Below are 19165 nucleotides of genomic sequence, written 5' to 3'. Positions count from 1 at the left end.
TACTAACTCTCCTTTTGGTGACAAAAAGGTTGCTAAATAGTTGGTTAATAATTCTATAAAGGTCATTTATAAATTTTATGATGAGTAGTATTTTTTAACAATTTTCAAAGCTGGAGTTGTCCCGGCAAGGAGGTACTCAGAGAGCCAGTGTTGAGGCAGGGGTGGTGGGGAGCCTTACACAGCCCTTACCTGCCGGTTGCTTCTTCCCCAAAAAGTAGGAGTCACTTCTCCCACCCTTCTCATTCAAAACAACTGGAAAGACTTAAATAGACAACATTTTCGTTAGTTCCTCAGTTTTAGGCCAAGGTACTAGAAAGCCGGGGTACTAGAAACTTTTTTTCAGTTACCATAAAGCTCTCTATTTAAGATACCACATGAATGACCATTCGTCACTACGGACCCTTCAAATAAGCAAATAAATTTTTTTTTGCTTATTTGAATGCTGAGTGCTGGGCACTCCTGGGTGCCCAGCACTCAGTAGTTGACTTATTTATTTACTTAATTTACTCACATTGTATTTATTTTTTATATATATATACACTCTTCATTATATACAGAAGGCACATTGCTGTTTACAACTCCCTATACTTGAATAATAAATTTATGCTTAATAAACTGTGTTAATATACTAAATTTGTTGTTCTTATTCCAAAAACATTACTACGAAAGTAACAATATCAGGGAAAAAATTTTTTACGTAAACCACCTGGTTGCAGAAAAATGTTTATAATTCAGGGCATAACACTTAGGTGGCTTTGGGCTAACCATTGCCACCCATGACAGAAACCTTTTGAAATTGATATCTTGAAGGCAGTAATCTTGGATGTGCTCAGAGCTGGCATAAACCACCTCTGAGCACATCCAAGATCATTACATTATATGCACTTCCTTACCAGTTGAAGTGCATGTAATATAGGCATTATAGTAACCGTCCATATTACTGAAGTGGTTGTATATTCCTATCAAAAGGCAAATCAGAAAAGTTTTTTTTTTTGCAACCAGCTGGGCCGTCAAGAATATTTTGACTGGTTTGCGATTGGGATATAACAGAAAATAAAAATTAGAAAATAGAAAATGATGAGCAGAATCTTTTGCTTGTCATTGGTCATTCTCATTAAGTTTCAGAAGTTCTCGTTGGTCATCAAGTTTTCACGTTTGTTTGCAATTGCACTGAGTCAGTTGAATGTGCCGAACTTTAGATCCTCATTCATCTTGCTGTTTGGACGATAGTAAAACTTTTGAAAGGGATCTTCTTCCCGCAGTCGCGTAACAAGGCTATGCAGGTCATTACTGCATGAGGCACATTATAGCTCCAGAAGCTTATGCACCATTAAATCTCCCTAACACACATTACCGCATGCTGTCAGGGTCAACGTCGTTGTTGTCTTGACACATTGTCTTACATATTTCAATCATTTTGCTAATGTTCAAGTGCACTTCATGCAATTTACAATCTAGTATGAGCTGTTCATTTTCTTTGTATACCTTGACATCTGGTGAGTATGGGCTTTGGCACACCCAGGGTCCTGAGCTGGATATCATCATTCTTCTCTTTCTTAGTGATTCCTTTCTACTTCTGACTCTCTCTCTCTCTCTCTCTCTCTCTCTCTCTCTCTCTCAGGGTAACTCGGAAATTTTTTTTTTTTTTGCTGGTGCAGCATAAACTTCCATATGGTTTATGCAGCAATAGCCATATGGTGCAAGGCTTCCTTGCACCATATGGCTTATAATAATAATATTTCATCTCTGTTTCCTCATGCAAAATGGAATGTGCTGCATTACCGTCTCGCGCTTGTACTTGTTTAGATCCCGAGGCAAGTCATAGTTTTGATAGTATATTATGTGTGGATACTGTCGTTCCTTGCAGATCTTAGTGCTGCATGTGTAATTTGCAACAAAGCATGACAGAGTAACATGTTACTATGATAATACAAATACTTGTATTGTTGCAATCATACTATTCAACAAACAGCTACAATCAAATGGGTAATTAGGCTATTGGCCTAACCTCTTCCAAACATTGATTCGGTACAGGCATGAGCATAAATTACATTGTTCGTGATTTTGATTCTAGCTGTTCGAAATTTAGTAAGTGTTGTCAAAGATGCTAAAATGGCAAATGACAACAATGAGAGGGGTGAGTTCCAAGTGATGAGTTGACCCGTCGCAAAATTGTTCACGGCAAATTTTTAGTTGATAGTGGTGTCGCAATAGGAGAATATCTGAGTGACTCTGATATTTTCGACAGTATTTAATAAACTAGTGACAATGTTGATGACGAGGTGAGGAAAATGAGAGAAACAAAGATATTAAACATTTCACACATGATATATCGACGTTTGTAACCACGTTGAAGCCTTCATTGTGAAGAATATGTTCCTGAAAATATATTTTAATTTAAAGAAATGCAAACATTTTTATGATCCAATGTACAGCAAAAATAAAATCGCCAAGTATATTTATTACAAAATAATTTCAAGTGCCCTAATTTTGTGCACATCACATATTTATGGGAGGGGGAAAACATTTCTTAATGCGTATATATATATTCATAAATTAATTGTTCTAAAATCTTAGAAAATTTATTTATTCACACTTATTTCTGATTAAGAAGGCTGTTCTCTTGCAAATCTAGCTACACTTGTTGTGGCCTTTTTGCAGAGTTATCCAGAGTGGGACATGATATGACCAGGAGGATATCTTTGTGTGTTTTCATCATCGAGAGGGTGAGGATCTTGGGCTTGAAGTCAATGGTTATATGAGGCCTAAGTAATGAGGTGGAGTCTCTCAAAGATATTAAAAAGAGATGCTCAGCTGCCAAGCACAAAAAATGTCTGCTTTATTGCACTATCAAATTTTGTTATTTTTCTATGACTTGTGAGACCAGGGTGGGGCTTTCACTTTCACTTAGAGATTCAAATATATACAAAGGGTACTAGGAAAGTTTTGCAATATGACGCAACAATGAATCACAGGAAGCTGCTTGTTGCTGCATGTTGAGACATTTTAATACGTGCATAGTAGCCGCCGCGCCAAGTCGATGGGCTCAATTATTCATTAGTAGTGAGAGTGTAAAGTGCTTGCGATGGCATCGTGGTCACGAAATGAGATAAGGACAGTTTTGCAGTATAATTTCGTGCGTGGTTTAACCATAGACCAGTGCTTAGAAGAAATGACTCTTGCACTAGATGATGATTGTCCACATCGTACAACGATATTCAGGTGGTATAGAGAATTCCAAAGGGGAAATTTCACTCTGGAGGATTCGGAGAGGCCGGGAAGGCCACGAACATCAGTTATGGAGGAAAACGTTACTGCTGTGAGGAAAATGCTTGACGAAAACAGGCGAGTGACCTACCAACAGATAGAGGATACTTTGGGCCTAAATGCACCAGCAATTCGTTCGATTCTGCAAGATCATTTGCACGTGAAGAAACTTTGTTCTCTCTGGGTGCCGCATCAACTGACTGAAGAGCAGATGACACGACGTGTGACTTGGTGCCGGGAGATGTTAAAAAAGTTTGATAAGGGACAATCTCGGTATGTGAACAACATCGTGACAGGTGACGAGACTTGGCTGTACTATTACAATCTGCCGACCAAGGCTCAAAACAAAGTTTGGGTCTTTGATGATGACGACACACCCATAATTGTCAGAAAATCCCGATCTGTAAAGAAGAAAATGATAGCTGTATTTTTCAAATCGAGTGGAATTGTGGAACGTGTCGTTTTGGACACGCAGAAGACAGTCACAGCTAAGTGATATACTGAACAATGCCTGCCTAAAGTCATTGGATCTATGAAGAACCTGTGGCCAAAGTCAAGAATGGACACCTGGTACCTCCATCACGATACTGCTGCAGCTCACCGCGCCAAAGCCTGCACCGAATATTTGACAACGACAGGACTGAAACTTCTCGAGCACCCTCCCTACAGTCCAGACCTTGCTCCCTGCGACTTTGCACTATTCCCGCATGTGAAAATGAAGCTAAAAGGGAGGCGGTTTTCCAGTGATGAGGACCTTCTACGGGCTTGGGACAACGAGTGTGCTTTACTCCCTAGTGAAACTTGGCAGAACTGGTTTAAAGATTGGTTTCGGAGGACGGAGAGGTGTATTGAATGTAGAGGAAATTACTTTGAAAAATTTAAATAAACAAAGCTGTATTGCAAAACTTTCCTAGTACCCTTTGTGTATATATATATATATATATATATATATATATTTTTTTTTATGTTATTGGCATTTTGGTGGACTCAGACAAAATTTTTGAGGATGAATTGCACCTTCTGAAAGGTGGAAAATGTCTAGCAATGTAGAGGGAGATTATGAAGATAAATAGTAGTTATCTTCATAATCATAATAAGTTAAAATGTTATCTGTTTTTTCCCTTTCCATCTCTCATATTTAGTCTCAATTTTTCAGTCACTATTCAAAAGTTTCTTGAGAAAACATTTTGCTTCTCTAGGACAACACACACACACACACGCAGCTATAAAGTGTGTGGGGAAAAAAACAGTGCTATTATTTTGGAATACTTGGTTAATGTATCAGTGCTGCCTGGCCTGCCTCCTCGTGGCACTGGAAGGTAAACTAGAGATTTTTGTGTCCAAACACAAGCCCCTAGGATAAGAAGCTGGATGAACAACAGAAACAACACAATCCTCACTAACACTATGCTAACATACACTTACCTACATCAATCTGATCTTTACAGTGTTCTGTATTCATCACAGAGTTAAATGTTGAGTTGGGGGAACCTCAGGAGCCACATTACAAATAACACTATGCACTCTTAACATCGGTGCTGTTTAAGTGAGATATTTTATTTGTAATATTTAAGGAATAAATTTGTTACCAGTATTCAAATTATTGGAAAAAAACATTACATTATAATAATTTGTTACGTTTACTCACATAAAAATTATTATAATTAATCATTTGTTTTATGTTTATTCTTTTTAAATATAAAGTGAAATTTAATTTTAAAAGGAATTTTTGCACATCATCAATTTTATAATTTTAAAATATATGTATTATTTTCTTGTTCGCTATAACTGTAATATCTTTCCTGCAGAGTGAACATTTTCCATTTTTGGGAGGGACCATGCGTATACCTGACATGAGGTGCAGATCCACATTCTATACATCTTTGGGCCGTCTTCTTCTTGTCGAACTTGGTGAAGATGAGGAAAAATTTGAGCAGTTCATGATTCCACTTACAGGTTGGTCGGTTTTGATTGTTGTGGGAGTTTTATTTATATATATTTTATTTGTTTGCATGCGTATATATATATATGTTTGTGTACACACACAAATAAATGTATAAGTGTATTATGTGTAAATCTTTTATAAATAATGCTCATGGAGGTGTAGCCACATACTCATGGATTTGCAAGAACCTTGCAGATGCATTCCTTTACAAGCCTCCATTGAATCTGTTATGCACATATAGTAATTGGTATTTGAAAAGTGTCTCGATCTACCTGCTGCCCAGTTGTCCTACAATTCATGAACTTAAAAGTGTTTATGTGCTGTTACCAACCCCTTTCTCTTTATTGGGAGACTTCGGTGACACCATACATTGCAGGGTTCTCCCAGTACAGATGATGAATGAGGACCGCTCATTGAAATAGTGGTTCACCAACTTGCATCCATCTCTCTACAGGAACAGCCTCTATATTAAATCTGTCTGCTACCTCTTTCTTAGTATTGAGTGGATAGCTCCTCATGATCTGCTCAATAGTGACCACTATTAGCATTACAATTAGTAGGGGCATGCGGTGCAAGAAAGCAAGCTTATGCAGCATCAGTCAAAATAAAACGTTCCCATTTCACCCTTCCATTCGTTCCAAATGCCTGTCCAGTTCAGCCTTAAATTTATTTAGGCTATTAGCTTCCACAACAAAAGATGAAAGGCTGTTCCAACTACTCGCCGGCTAAAGGCAAATTTCCACACATCTATTCTACAACTATCTTTCCTCAATTTGAAACTGTGCAACCTCAGGTTCTTAGTCTGAGCAAGAGGAAGAATCCCATCAGCATTCAGTTTGCTCAACTCGTTCAAGGCCTTATACAGCTCAATCAGATCACCTCGCAGGTGCCTACTCTCCAGGTGCTGCAATTTGCAGAACTTATGCCTTTCTTGGGAAGAGAACCCCTTTATTCCCCTCACCAATCTTGTTGCCCTTTCTTTTAATCAGTTGACAGTGAGTAGATTTCTTTCCAAACTGAAGAATACTGGTTCTGCTGATAGAAAAAAAGGAACCGGACGCAAACGACTCTCTACACTAAAACAGGACCGCATTTTGAAGCGCTTATGCCTTAAAAACAGTAAAGCTTCTTTGTCTGAGCTGAAAAGAGAATGGGAAGAACATACAGGAGTGGTACCAAGCGCAGTAACAGTCAGAAGACACCTCTTCAAAAATGGACTTGTAGCCTGTCATCCTAAGAATACACCCCTCCTCACAAAAAATGAAAAAGGCCCGATTAATTTGGTGTAAGGAGCATGTAAAATTGGACCCCCAAGCAGTGGAAGTCAGTTATTTTCTTGATGAGAAGAAATTCAACCTGCATGGCTCTGATGAGAGACAAACGATTCGTCATAGATGTGGTGAAGAATACCATCCAGACTGTATGGTGTCTACAGGGGAATTTCCTACCAGCCAAATAATATGGGGGTGCATTTCATATCGCGGAGTAGGTCACCTGCAGTTTATAAAAATAAAATTTTATTTTGACCACAGAGGGCTCCCATAGTTCTTCTCTTCTGAGCAACTCCACCATCGTTGTCATAGTTTTCCCTCTGTTTGCATTCCATTCTTATTAATCATATTCGCGTAATTGTACCTTATTAATCATGATCGCATATTTTATTGTCATTTCTTAATTATATTTCACTCAACTTGTTTCTGCCAACTATCATAGGTATTTAATTTTCTTCCTTTTCATATTTTTTATTTTATTTTTTTTCGTAAAATATACAATACAAGCTAGCGGTATTAATTTCCACTTCTACTAACACTCTCGCAGCCAAGGCCCTCTCTATGAGGTTGGGTACTTACATCCCCAGCTTGCCTAGTATCCTTTAAACTCTTTTCCTTCGCTTTACTTCTTTCTACTTTCTACTCTTCGTCTTTCCGTCCGTTGAACTATTAGTGTAATACGAGGGTGATTCGGACATTCTCACTTTCCTCATTCTCACTATCTTCGCCTCTGTATTTTTAACTTCTTTTCCCTCCCCTACCTTGCATTGCTTCCTTTTTCTATACCGCTACCTTGTTATTTATTTATTTATTACATACTATCGACTCAATTTATTTCCATATACACTGCGTTACGTAATTTTTTAATTTTTTAATCTAAATACACTGCGTTTGCGTTACTTAATTTTCTTAATTTTTAATCTAAATACACTGCGGTTACACTACGTTACTTAATTTATTAATCTAAATACACTGCATTTGCGGTTACACTACGTTACTTAATTTATTAATCTAAATACACTGCGTTGGGGCTACCTCACTCATGTTTATGGAGATATATAAAAAATTTCTTATTTTTTATTTTTTTTCATTTCCTTTTCATTTCTTCAGCTTCTCCATCAGCATGAGTTTGCATAGAAACACAGTGTTTGGTACATGATCAGGTGTAGCCCCCTGATGAAATACCTGATCTATGTACCAGTTTTTAATTTTTAATTTTTATTTTATAATTTTTATCTCTATCACCCTCCCTCTTTTTCTTTCAGCTTTTGTACATATAATTGGCCTGTTAATTCGGCATTAATTCGGATTTAATTCTACTTAATAATTATTATTATTTTTTATTTTATTTTATTTTATTTATTTTTTTTTTTTTTTTTTTTTTTTTTTTTATAGGATCTTAACATTCTTTTTCTCTTTTTTTTCTTCAACTAGGTTCGGCATTTTGTGTTTAATAACTTCTCCATCTATTTTTATTTTATTTTTTTTTTTTTTTACATTTTATCTTATTTATATACATGTATCCTGTTTTGCTGCTTTGCGCATTCAGGTGCACGTACTGTTTTTTCCTTGTTTTTTCTTATTTTTCCTGTTTTTCCACATCTTTGTTTTCATATTCCATATATATATATATATATATATATAGTAGTGATATATAATAGTTGAAGCAAAATAAGCAGAAAAAAGGAAAATAACAAGAGTTATAGTATGTCTAATGCTTCAAAATGTGCAGTGCAGCAGTAGAGGAAGCAAAAGGATATAAGTAATGTGTGAATTGTAGAATAAATACAGTGTCTGTGAAAATGGAAGTGAAAAGTCTACAAGGTGCCAGAACATTTCACCAAAGCAATAGGTTTTTTATAACAAGCTTTTAAATAATAATATACCTCCCTTTTTCATCAAATACTGTTTCAGTATGGGTTCTTCTATAATTAAAAATAAATTCAATTTCAATTTACATGGCACCGTCTGTGTTAAAGGTATTGTACAGTTGTATATTATTTGGTGGGATTTCTACTACTTAGTTAGTAATCACTGTTCGTGACTTCCATTTAAGGTTCCTTTTCGGAATGAGATTACTGTTGATTTACTTTTACTAAGTTTTTTCACACGTTTAGTTTGAATTTGTCCTCTCTTCTTTTTGGAATCCTGAACATATGGCTTTTTTTCCTGGACTTATTAAATGTGTCTCTTCCCAGATTACGACCGTTAGGTTTGGCACTTTGCTTCCCTGGCACCGGTCTCCAATCTACTGTCTATATGTAGCCCTGCATCATTTAACCAGGCCTTTTATTTGATGAATAGATTTTATCATTGGACACGAAAATTCTTCTTCATCAAGGTTTTTAATTCTGTTTCCATCAAAAGTTTTTCACCTGTCGATTTTTTGTCATACTCTTCAATGGATTCACTAAACCTCTAATCAACTGCAGTTGCGCCTAACTGTGCTTTTCTCTTTCTACTGCAGTTTGTCATCTTGGAAGTTTGGAGCTATAATCTATTAACCCTGTTATCTGATCATCGAAATTTTACCAGATTTTATCTCCTGTACTTCGGAATTATTCTTGTTATATATTCTGTTTCGCATGTTCCTTCACATTTTGGTATGTCAGCAGCCTTCTGTCTCACGTTTCATGTTTTCAGGCCATCTTTCCCAAAAAATTTTTTCAATGATAGAGGTCATCCCTGTCTGTTTCTCCCTTTTGCTTCCTGGCTGTGTACATAACTACTCTGTTCTACTTAATGACTCCAGGTAACTTTTAGTTTTGGTTTTGATTTCCCTTCTTCTCTACAAGCCTAATGGTATTAACACCTATTTTTACTAATGCTTGCTTATACCAGAACCCTTTCTTTAAGGCTGGGCCTTACACACCCAGTAAGTTCAGTATTTTTAATGACTTTTTCTACACTTTTTTTCGTTGTCTTTTTCTAGTTTTTTCATGTTCGTAAAACTATTAGTGCAATATGAGGGTGATATGAACACTTTGTCTATCCTAAATCCTATTGCTATTTTCGCCTTCTTTTGAACATCTTTTCTCCCCTTCCCTTCCCCTAGAATTTATCACTCCCTATACCATTTGCTTGTGTATACTTTTTCATGCACTTCACATACATTTGTATTATATTCCACATTACGCTTTTGTAAATTTGTATTTATTTTAATTTACATTTTACACTGTGTAGGGACTACCTTATCAACTAATATTACGATAAAAGGCTGAATATTTGCCCCCCTTTTTCTAATACTACATACAAGTTTGGAAACACAGTACCTGATACATGGGGTCAGAAGTAGTCCCCTGATGAATGGCCTGGCTGTGTATCATATTTTCATCTACTATATTCAGATTATGCATATTTGCCATCCCCTGATTCGACCCCTTGCTGAGATTGCCCTCCCATTTCTGAATATAGTGTTATTTGTTTATTTACTTGTGTACATATATATATATATATTTTTTTTTTTTTTTTTTTCCCTCAGTCCCAGTTCATTTTTGACTAGGTTTTTCAAATTCTTTCACCTGTTTAACCATTACTTCACTTCTACTTTCTACTATCCCTTAAACTTCTCTTAGTTCTGGCACCTTGTGGACTTTCATTTCCATTTTCACAGACACTTTATTTATTCTACAAACCACACATTATATATATATATATATAAGAATAGATAAGTCTGATAAAATTTGCATAGAAGAAGGGGGGAAAATAAACCAAGTGCCAAGGACTAGAAGGGTAAAGATAATATTAAAAAGAAGTATTAGTAGGTTTGCAAAAGGCAAAAGAATGTTAATATCCTAAAAGTTATTTATGATGAATTAAGCAAATTATGGGCTGAATTGCAAAGCCAAATTAAACAAAATAAAGTAAAATAAAAGGTGGCAGAACTGTCATCAGATATGGGTGGGCAAATTTAGTTATAAGTCAAAAAACAGGGATAGCAAAAATGCAAAATCTGATGTCAGCTAAAGTGAATATTGATACATGGTCAGGTATTCCATTTTGGACCACAGGTTGTAATTCTTAACCTGGCTCCTCCAACTCAGGATATTATGTTATTCTTTACGTTTCCTGCTTTTTATGCTTACATATGTAATTACTTATTTCCTGGATTTAAATATTTTTTATATGTAAGCTGTACTCCTCTAATTGGTAAAATTTAGATTATTTAACTAATTTTGATCTGCATTTATTTTATTACTTTCTGTTTTCCTTAGTTTGTCACTGCTATGTTCAATACTTTTTATTATTCTATGAATTGTTTTTTTATGTTCATTTTTGTATATCCAATGACTTTATATCCATAAAGTCCTGTTATTCCAACCTCATTTCTACGTTATAGATATACTTTCTCTTTTCCAGTGCTACTCTTATGCTTATGTAGCATTGGAGGCAAACATAAGGTTTTCTGTTTTCTAACCGATCCAGTTAAATTATCATTTCTGACTGCTCTATGTGGCCTAAGTAGCTCTTGTGCAAGAAATAATAACAATAATGTAAACAAGATTTTCCACTTTAAACTATGGTGTGTTTTCTTTAGAATACCATTTAAGTTAAAATGCTCTTGTATTGCATTTTTAGTCACCACTTTAATGATTTCTCTAAACCTGAAGGTAAACTGACTGGGCTAGAGTTATTCACTTTCTCTTATAACACTATATGTATTGGTGATAATATATACTTTTGTCATCTCCCTCAAAATTACTTCGTATGTGCCATCACCCCCAAGGAGGCTTACTGCCCTGAGTAAACTTTTTACTCAACTTTACTGAACTTTTTTCTAAACTTTTCTAAAATTCAGAACTTTTTCTAATAAACATTTTATATGCAATTTCAGCCTTATTAATTACATATTCAGCTTGATTCATACAGTTTCTGGTACCTGTTTGATTTGCCTGCGAATAAGAAAAGTGCAAGTCTTATGATATCTGCTCTTGTTTTTTATTTGTATTGACATATATGAAAAAATTACTTGTTCTTTGCTACCTTATCCAGTATATTTTTATAATCAGGCTTTACCAGCTTGATCCTTTCTGTGATATTGTTACAATTAACCTCTAAATTTTTAAAATTTTAGTTTTGTGTGGTTATTTTCTCTAATATTTTGCGAATTTAATTGTTACATTTTGTAAAGCTAATTCTGCTGAATTACATTCTTTTCACTATCTTGTAAACTCAAATTCAGAATAGATAGTTTTAACAAACAACAAAATGTTAGTGAAAAGTATCATTTTAGATTGTAGTAAATCACCAAAGTAGGTGAGATAGCTTTATTTTTGTTACATCTCATATTGCCACCACCTTCACAACAAGTTGCCCTGATATTGCACTAGCTCAAATAAGCAAGGCTTCACCAGTAGAGAAGACTAATGTTACTGATTCTTGGTGGATACCACCGCCCACCTAAACCCCTTTTTAGTCTTTAAAGTAAATTTTTTATTGAAATTACTGTAATATGGTAGTCCCAAGATGTGCTCTGAATAATCTCTCCAAGGATATCATGACTCAGACAAGAATGGCCAGTCGTCTGTGCATTGGTTCTTAGTTTATTGCCCATTGAGCTAGATAACCCTATATAATAGATAACCCTCGCTCAATTTATAATTCCATTTTTTTGTTCTTATATTAAGGATGTCATATTGAAACTTGGTGTATTATTAGATTAAATTGAATAACTGAAAGACAGATGCTCTAGAGACAGATAAAACTGGGGACATATCAATGACTAAAGTATCTAGTGATCTGTCAGGTGCACTGCTGTTGATTCATTCCCAAACTTGTGAGTGCATACTTCACAATACTGTTCTGCGAATGAATTGTTACAACAGTAACAATCTGATGTTACCAACAGATTTTCAGATTTTAATGGATCAAAGAGAGTAGTATTCAAGGAAATTAAAAAGAGGGACCATTGAAGAACTCAGCTGCCAGCACAATTCTATAGCCTACACACATGCAACAAAAGGTACAACGAATTCTCCATGGCAGGAACTTGTTCCATGAGAATTAACAGTTGTCGGTAAATCTGATGTCAAGGAACTTTCATTTGTCACACTCTTACCTATTGTCCTCCTAAGCTGATGCCAATAGTTCCAGTGTTGTGATCCTCTCAACTTAACCTTTTCATGGTTATGTTTTATGACAATAAGAACATCGGTCAGTCTTGACTAATGACTAAATTAAATTTAGACAGAAAGACCTTTAGCCTCACATCGGGGATGGCATCTCCCCCCCCCACCACCACAAGTGTCCGTACCCACCATGAGGAGGCAGGTCACCCTATCTAGAAAACCTGCATCCGGCCAGCTTAACTGCATTTTTACCGGATTATCACACAAAGGACAACCATAGAGCACACGGGCCCAATCCTCATTGGCACCCCAGGGGCAGTGGAGGTCATCGGCTGTACCAAGGAAAAATAATTTAGCCTTGAAGGAATCATGACCTGTCAAGAAAGGTAGTGTACATGCCTGGAGAGAGAGAGAGAACCAGGTCACTGGTTTAGATCAAATAAGTTTCTCCTGTTAGTATTATAAGTTGTCCGATCTGTCTGCAGTAATTTAGTCACTATATATTTTCTTTTCTGTTTCACACTTACAAAGGTTTAGCAATACCCATCAACTCGGGGCTGGGTGTTACTCTATAAAGTTCAATTGATATTTGTTTCTTAAATCTGTAGTACAGGCTAGTTTTTATGATCTCCAGATTCAGCGGACAGGTGATGGCCAACGCCTGTAAAGACAGGAGTGCTCACGGTGCGACACGCTTTAGTTAACAATATGATCCTCTCTATGTTGTCAATTTTTATTTATTTCTGGCTATAGTGGCTCTGGAAAACCAGATACTGCTACCTTAAGTGATTACTGGAAGGATTATTGCTTTATATATCAGAAATAAGAGTTTTCTTTTTTACGCCCGGTCAGAGCAACTGATGTGGGCTTCTGTGGCTGCATAGTTTCTAATATTTTTTGTTAGGTATTTGAAGTGGTGAAAGAAAGCCAGTTTATTATCAAATATCTCCCTTAAGTACCTCATTTTTTCTGTGACTGCTTTTATTGAAGTTCCAGCTAATCTAATCGAGGGTGATATCTCTAGCGTACCCTTAAGCAGAATGCTTTTGAAATGTTCAAATGTTGAGCTTGTGAGCACCTGCCCACTGTTCTAGTTGTGGTAATGAAAGATTGGCCTTCACCTCCAGGCCCTTCTGTTGTATCTCTCACAATGAGAAAAAGGCTATCAGCAAAGGTGATCTTGTTTATCCAGTACCAGTCCTTGTGGACATCCTTTTGTCTTTATTCATCTGGTATGCACAATGACATGTCTATTCTTTAAGTATTCCTGTATGACCTTGAACAGGTTTAAGGCTGCCTCTGCATGGCTCAGCCTCCTAAGAATGCAGGCCCACCTAAGAGCACCAAATGAGCCTTCAAATCCACTGAGATAACCAGCAGGTATTTTTCCTCTATTGTTTTGGCTGCAGTTACTATGTAATTGATTACATCCATGTTTGGAATTATTCTGTTTAAAGCCATGTTTTCTGGTATGCAGATTAGCTTCTGTATAGTGGGTAGTCAAATGGGACAGGACTAATCTCTAAAATTATTCCTAGTAAGAGCTCGGTTGACCTGGTGGCTTTTTTGGATATTTGAGTATGATGTGTACAATGTATAAAAACTGTCTTGCTTCCACTTAGCAAGACAGTTGTTATACAGCTGTATTAGGCGGTCAGGGTAGGCTGAGACTAATTTCTTAATTGCTTCAAGCTCAGTGAGGTCATGGCCTGAACATATGTTCCCCTTTCTTTGTTCTAACACTGTTTTAAGTTCCTCCACTTTGAATGGGTTCCTCTTTGATCACTGTAATAATTGCTGTTCGTATCACACATCTCAATTTGCTCCGGTAGAGTTGTTAAAATTGGGAGGAAGAGACATGACACAAAAAGTATAGAATTTAAATACTGTCTCAAACCACCGTAGTCGCCTATACGAAAGCAAAAACCCTTCCCTTTACTCCTGATGGTAGTTACCTCTTTGAGTAAATCCCACTTCAGCATACTGTGATCACTGCCACCTAGTGGTTCTTTTATCTGCAGATTCTTAATGCATGAAGAATCACTACTGATAATCAGATCAAGAGTATTACTTCCTCTAGTTGCCTCCCAAACATGCTAATGTAGAAAACAATTGTCCAATAAATCCACAAAAGCCTTGCTAGTGTGTGAGTGACCAACTCACAAATTCCAGTCAATATCTTAACTAATCAACTCACAAATTCCAGTCAGTCTTAACTAATAGCATAACCCCTCCTCCCTTCCTATCCTGTCTATTCTTCCTGTACAGGGTCGCCGTAGCCTAGTGGTCAGGCGCGCGGGTGCATAATACACGTGCCTTGAGTGACCGGGGTTCAAACCCGTGACTGCTGAATACGGTGCTGTTTCTTGTATTCTGTCTGTCTTGTTAACTTCTCTGACTGTTTGATCGTCCCGGAGTATAAACAGAACTTCCTGTACACATTGTACTCCCCAAAATTCCAGTTCTGCATTCCTTATATCTGTGTGACACCACATCTCTGATATCCCAACAATATCTGTTCTTTGATGTTTTGAGCAATACCTCAAATTCATCAAATTTTTTTTTAATCTTCATAAACTTGTCACTCCACGCGAATCGTGTTAGTTGCAATTTCTGTGTGCCGTTAAAAAATGCTTAAGCATGCAATCGTGAAATTTATAATTAAAAGCGAAGATTATCTTGGAAACAAATGCCTCTTGAAGCATTTCTGAAGAAGACGACTCCTTGTGCAACAAACCAGTGAGTGCCGAGCCAATAACGAGTGATCAACGAGTTTGCATTTAGTCGATGATGATGAAGAATAAACATTCTTTAATATTTGTAAGTCGTAAATAATTTCTCTATTGTTATAATTTGCTCGATTTTACAGGCTACGTTTTCATTTCTTTCGATAAATCAATAATTGTTTAAACATAAACTAATTAGCTAACAAATTTCATTGTTGAGAACGTAACCCCCCTATTTTTAACCTTATGTCTATGGAAAATAAATTCCCCCACTTTACGAGCTCGTGCTTGGAACGAATTAACTCGTAAAGTCGAAAACTACCTGTATATTGCTGACACTGAGGACATGAGTTGGGCACATCCCAACGAGTGCACAGCTGGGGAATTTTGGTGAATTTGAGTTCTGTGTTTCTCACTAGTATTGCTACCCAGGATGTATCTTCCATGCTTTGTACAACTTTGTATCAAAGCAGATATCCTCTCACTTGCTGTTTGTGTGTGTGTATGGTTTGATGACCACAATAACATCCGTGTTGTCTTCTTCCACCTTTTGTCTCACCTTCTCCACCACTGTTCAGGCTATTTGGGCATTGAGTTGGTGTATTCTAAGTACTGTGGAGTTGAATCTTTTAATTAGAATCCCCATAGTTTATTCTTGCTTGATATAATCCTTTGGTTTTTAGGTAGATCAGACATTCTGGATCCCAGATGGGATGTATATGCTCTAGCTTCAAGCTCTTACAATTAGTGCATATGGGTTCACTGGCTTTGTTTGGACAGTTTCTATGCTCATTTCCCTTATCTTGAGGGGCTTTGAGGGGAACAGAAGATTTAGGAGAAGTTGGCCTGCCTCCCTAAAATCCACTCATGCACACCTTCTCGATGGTAAACCCTGTTACATCACTTAGGTAGCAACGAACGTGTAGAGTGGTTCTCTTCAAGATGTCTGGTCACCGTGAAGAGGAAAAGCCCAAACCCTCCAGCATATGACAGCATGACAAAACAAATGGCCTTCAGTCCCCAGCGGCTTTCACTCCCCCTCTTACGGCAGCGAGAGGATCAGAGTCAAAGCAGAGGGTGCTAAGAATCTCTGGGTATGACCAGGCTGCCATGCACGGAAACTGAACTTGGCCTGTTACAACGTAAGATCACTCATCGGTGAAGACAGGATATTAGGGTTGGGATGTGAATTGGAATATCATCAGTTTGGCTGAAACAAGAAGAAATGAATCACTTATAAGTTTATCAAGTGGAAATCTGCTGTACACCAATGGAAACAGTGAAAGGAGTGAAGGTGGAGTTGGATTTCTGGTCCATAAAGATTTAAAAAACAACATTTTGGAATTCAAAAGTACATCACCAAGGGTGTCAAGACTAATACTCAAGATTTCTAAGAGGTACAAGCTAAAGGTTATAATGCACCAACATCGAGCCATGATGATGAAGAGGTTGAAGAAATGTACACTGAAATTGAGAGGCTTCTAGATGAGCAGAAAACGCACTACACTATTATTATGGGGGACTTCAATGCTAAGGTTAGAAAAAGACAAAACAGCGGAAAGGGGAACTATAAGAAATTTTGGAATTGGTGAAAGAAATGAAAGAGGTGAAAGACTTGTGGAATTTGCAGAATCTCAAGGACTGTCAGTAATGAACACTTTTTTCAAGAAAAGAGTGAATAGAAAGTGGACATAGAAGAGTCCAAATGGATTAACAACTAATGAAGTCGACTTCATCCTTACTAACAGAAGATGTAGCATATCTACATCTATATCAAGCTTACATCTTACCATTCACGGAATGGTAAGATGTACGCTTGATATAGATGTAGGAAAGGAAAGGAAAAAACTGACTCGAGTATATAATACAAAGGTCTTTGAGATAACAGAAGAGGAGAAAAAGCAGTATGTACTGGAACTTAAGAACAAGTTTCAGCTTCTGCAGACTGCTCAGGACCAAGATATCGACGAGGAATATTACAACTTTCTGAAAGTGATAAATCCCAAGAAACCTATAGGGAAAAAGAAATCCAAAGAAGAAAAAATTAGTCAAGAAACACTTATGTTGAATCGAAGGCAAAAAATGAAGAGCAAGATAAACACTGACAAGGAAAAAATTGAGTATACTGAGTTATGCAAAGCCATTAGAAAGAGAGGACATAAGATTTAACACAAGAAGAGTAGAACAAGCATTAAGAGAAAACAAAGGATTTAAATCAGCAGCCATGAGCAGTAATACAGAAAGACAAATCATACTGAAACTGAAGAATAGCGATGGTGTACTTATAAACAGCAGGGAAGGCATAATTCGAATAGCAGAAGACTACTATAGAGAATTATACAAGGAGCGAAGGAATGATGCCAGCTGTGGGGAAGATGGATTGCAAATTAGCAACACGTACGACATACCCGATATTCTTCCTGATGAAGTAGTAGTAGTAGTGGCATGTGATGCAAGAAAGCAAGTGTATGAGCTTATGCAGCATCAGCCGAAAAAAAAAAAAAACACACCATTCCCTCCAAATGCCTGTCTAGTTCTTCCTTAAATTTATTCAACCTATCAACTTCCACAACGACAGATGGAAGTGTGTTCCAGCAATCAACCACCCGCTGGCTGAAGGCAAATTTCCGCACATCTATTCTACATCTGTCTTTTCTTAATTTGAATTTATGCCCCCTTAGGTTCGTAATCTGCATGCTCAACCCATTCAAGGCCTTATACACCTCAATCAGATCACTGCGCAGGTGCCTAGTCTCCAGCCACTGCAATTTGCAGAACTTAAGCCTTCATTGCCCTCAGCAATCTTGTTGCCCTTCTCTGTACATGCTGAAGCAACTCGACATCCTTCCTAAAATGAGGCCTCCAGACCTGTAAGCAGTACTCAAGGCGTTGACTGACCATTGCCTTATACAGAGGGACAATTACCTCCTTTTCCCTGCTAGCAAAATTCCTATATATCATTGACAAAACCCCATGACCTGCCCTGGCAGCCTGTCTACATTGCACAGAAAACTCCATATCTGACTGCACAATTATTCCCAGGTCTTTTTCATTTTCTACCACCTTAAGTGTAGTACCACACAGTTTGTACTTTTCTCTCGGGTGACTTCTACCCATAGGCAGTACTACCCATTTGCATTTGTCAAGGTTAAACTTCACTTGCCACTTCTTAGCCCATCTGCCCAAATTATCTAGATCCTGTTGCAGTAGCACACTGCCATTACTGTCATTAACAACCCTGCCAACCTTCATATCATCTGCAAACTTCAACACTAAGTCTGATATACCTTCATCAATAACATTGATAAATATACAAAACAACAGTGGACTCAACACCTACCCATATGCAGTACTACTTCTTCTACCCATATTGTTATTATTATTATTAGCCATATGGTACAAGGAAGCTTGAGGCTTATGCTGCACCAGCCAAAAAAAAAAAAATCCCGAGTTACCCCCCCCCCCGTGTGTGTGTGTGTGTGTGTGAGAGAGAGAGAGAGAGAGAGAGAGAGAGAGAGAGAGAGAGAAGTAGAAAGGCATCACCAAGAAAGAGAAGAATGATGATATCCAGCTCAGGACCCTGGGTTTGCGTTTGCCAACGCCATACTCACCAGATGTGAGCCCCCGGGGTTAATATGCAGTACTACCCATTTGCATTTGTCAAGGTTAAACTTCAGTTGCCACTTCTTAGCCTATCTGCCCAAATTATCTAGATCCTGTTGCAGTAGCACACTGCCATTACTGTCATTAACAACCCTGCCAACCTTCGTATCATCTGCAAACTTCAACTGAGTCTGATATACCTTCATCAATAACATTGATAAATATACAAAACAACAGTGGACTCAACACCGAACCTTGTGAGACTCCACTAATAACATTAGTCCA

The 19165-nt window shown here is 37.2% G+C and overlaps 1 protein-coding gene across 1 annotated transcript in view; it reads left to right on the top strand.

The window, feature by feature from the left end:
• Positions 1-19165, top strand: part of Ranbp16 (Ran-binding protein 16) — a 902587-nt gene that overhangs the window by 551632 nt on the left and 331790 nt on the right. The window contains exon 16 of the mRNA XM_090384993.1: positions 5076-5223. Within this exon, the coding sequence (XP_090241119.1) occupies positions 5076-5223 (148 nt within the window). The remainder of the gene's footprint in view (positions 1-5075; positions 5224-19165) is intronic.

Source organism: Mastigoproctus giganteus, chromosome 11 (genome assembly GCF_048544385.1).
Source record: "Mastigoproctus giganteus isolate SK-2022 chromosome 11, ASM4854438v1, whole genome shotgun sequence".
Classification (NCBI taxonomy): Eukaryota; Metazoa; Arthropoda; class Arachnida; order Uropygi; family Thelyphonidae; genus Mastigoproctus; species Mastigoproctus giganteus.
Note: the sequence above shows the minus strand (reverse complement) of the source record. Positions and strands in the feature narration are given on the sequence as shown.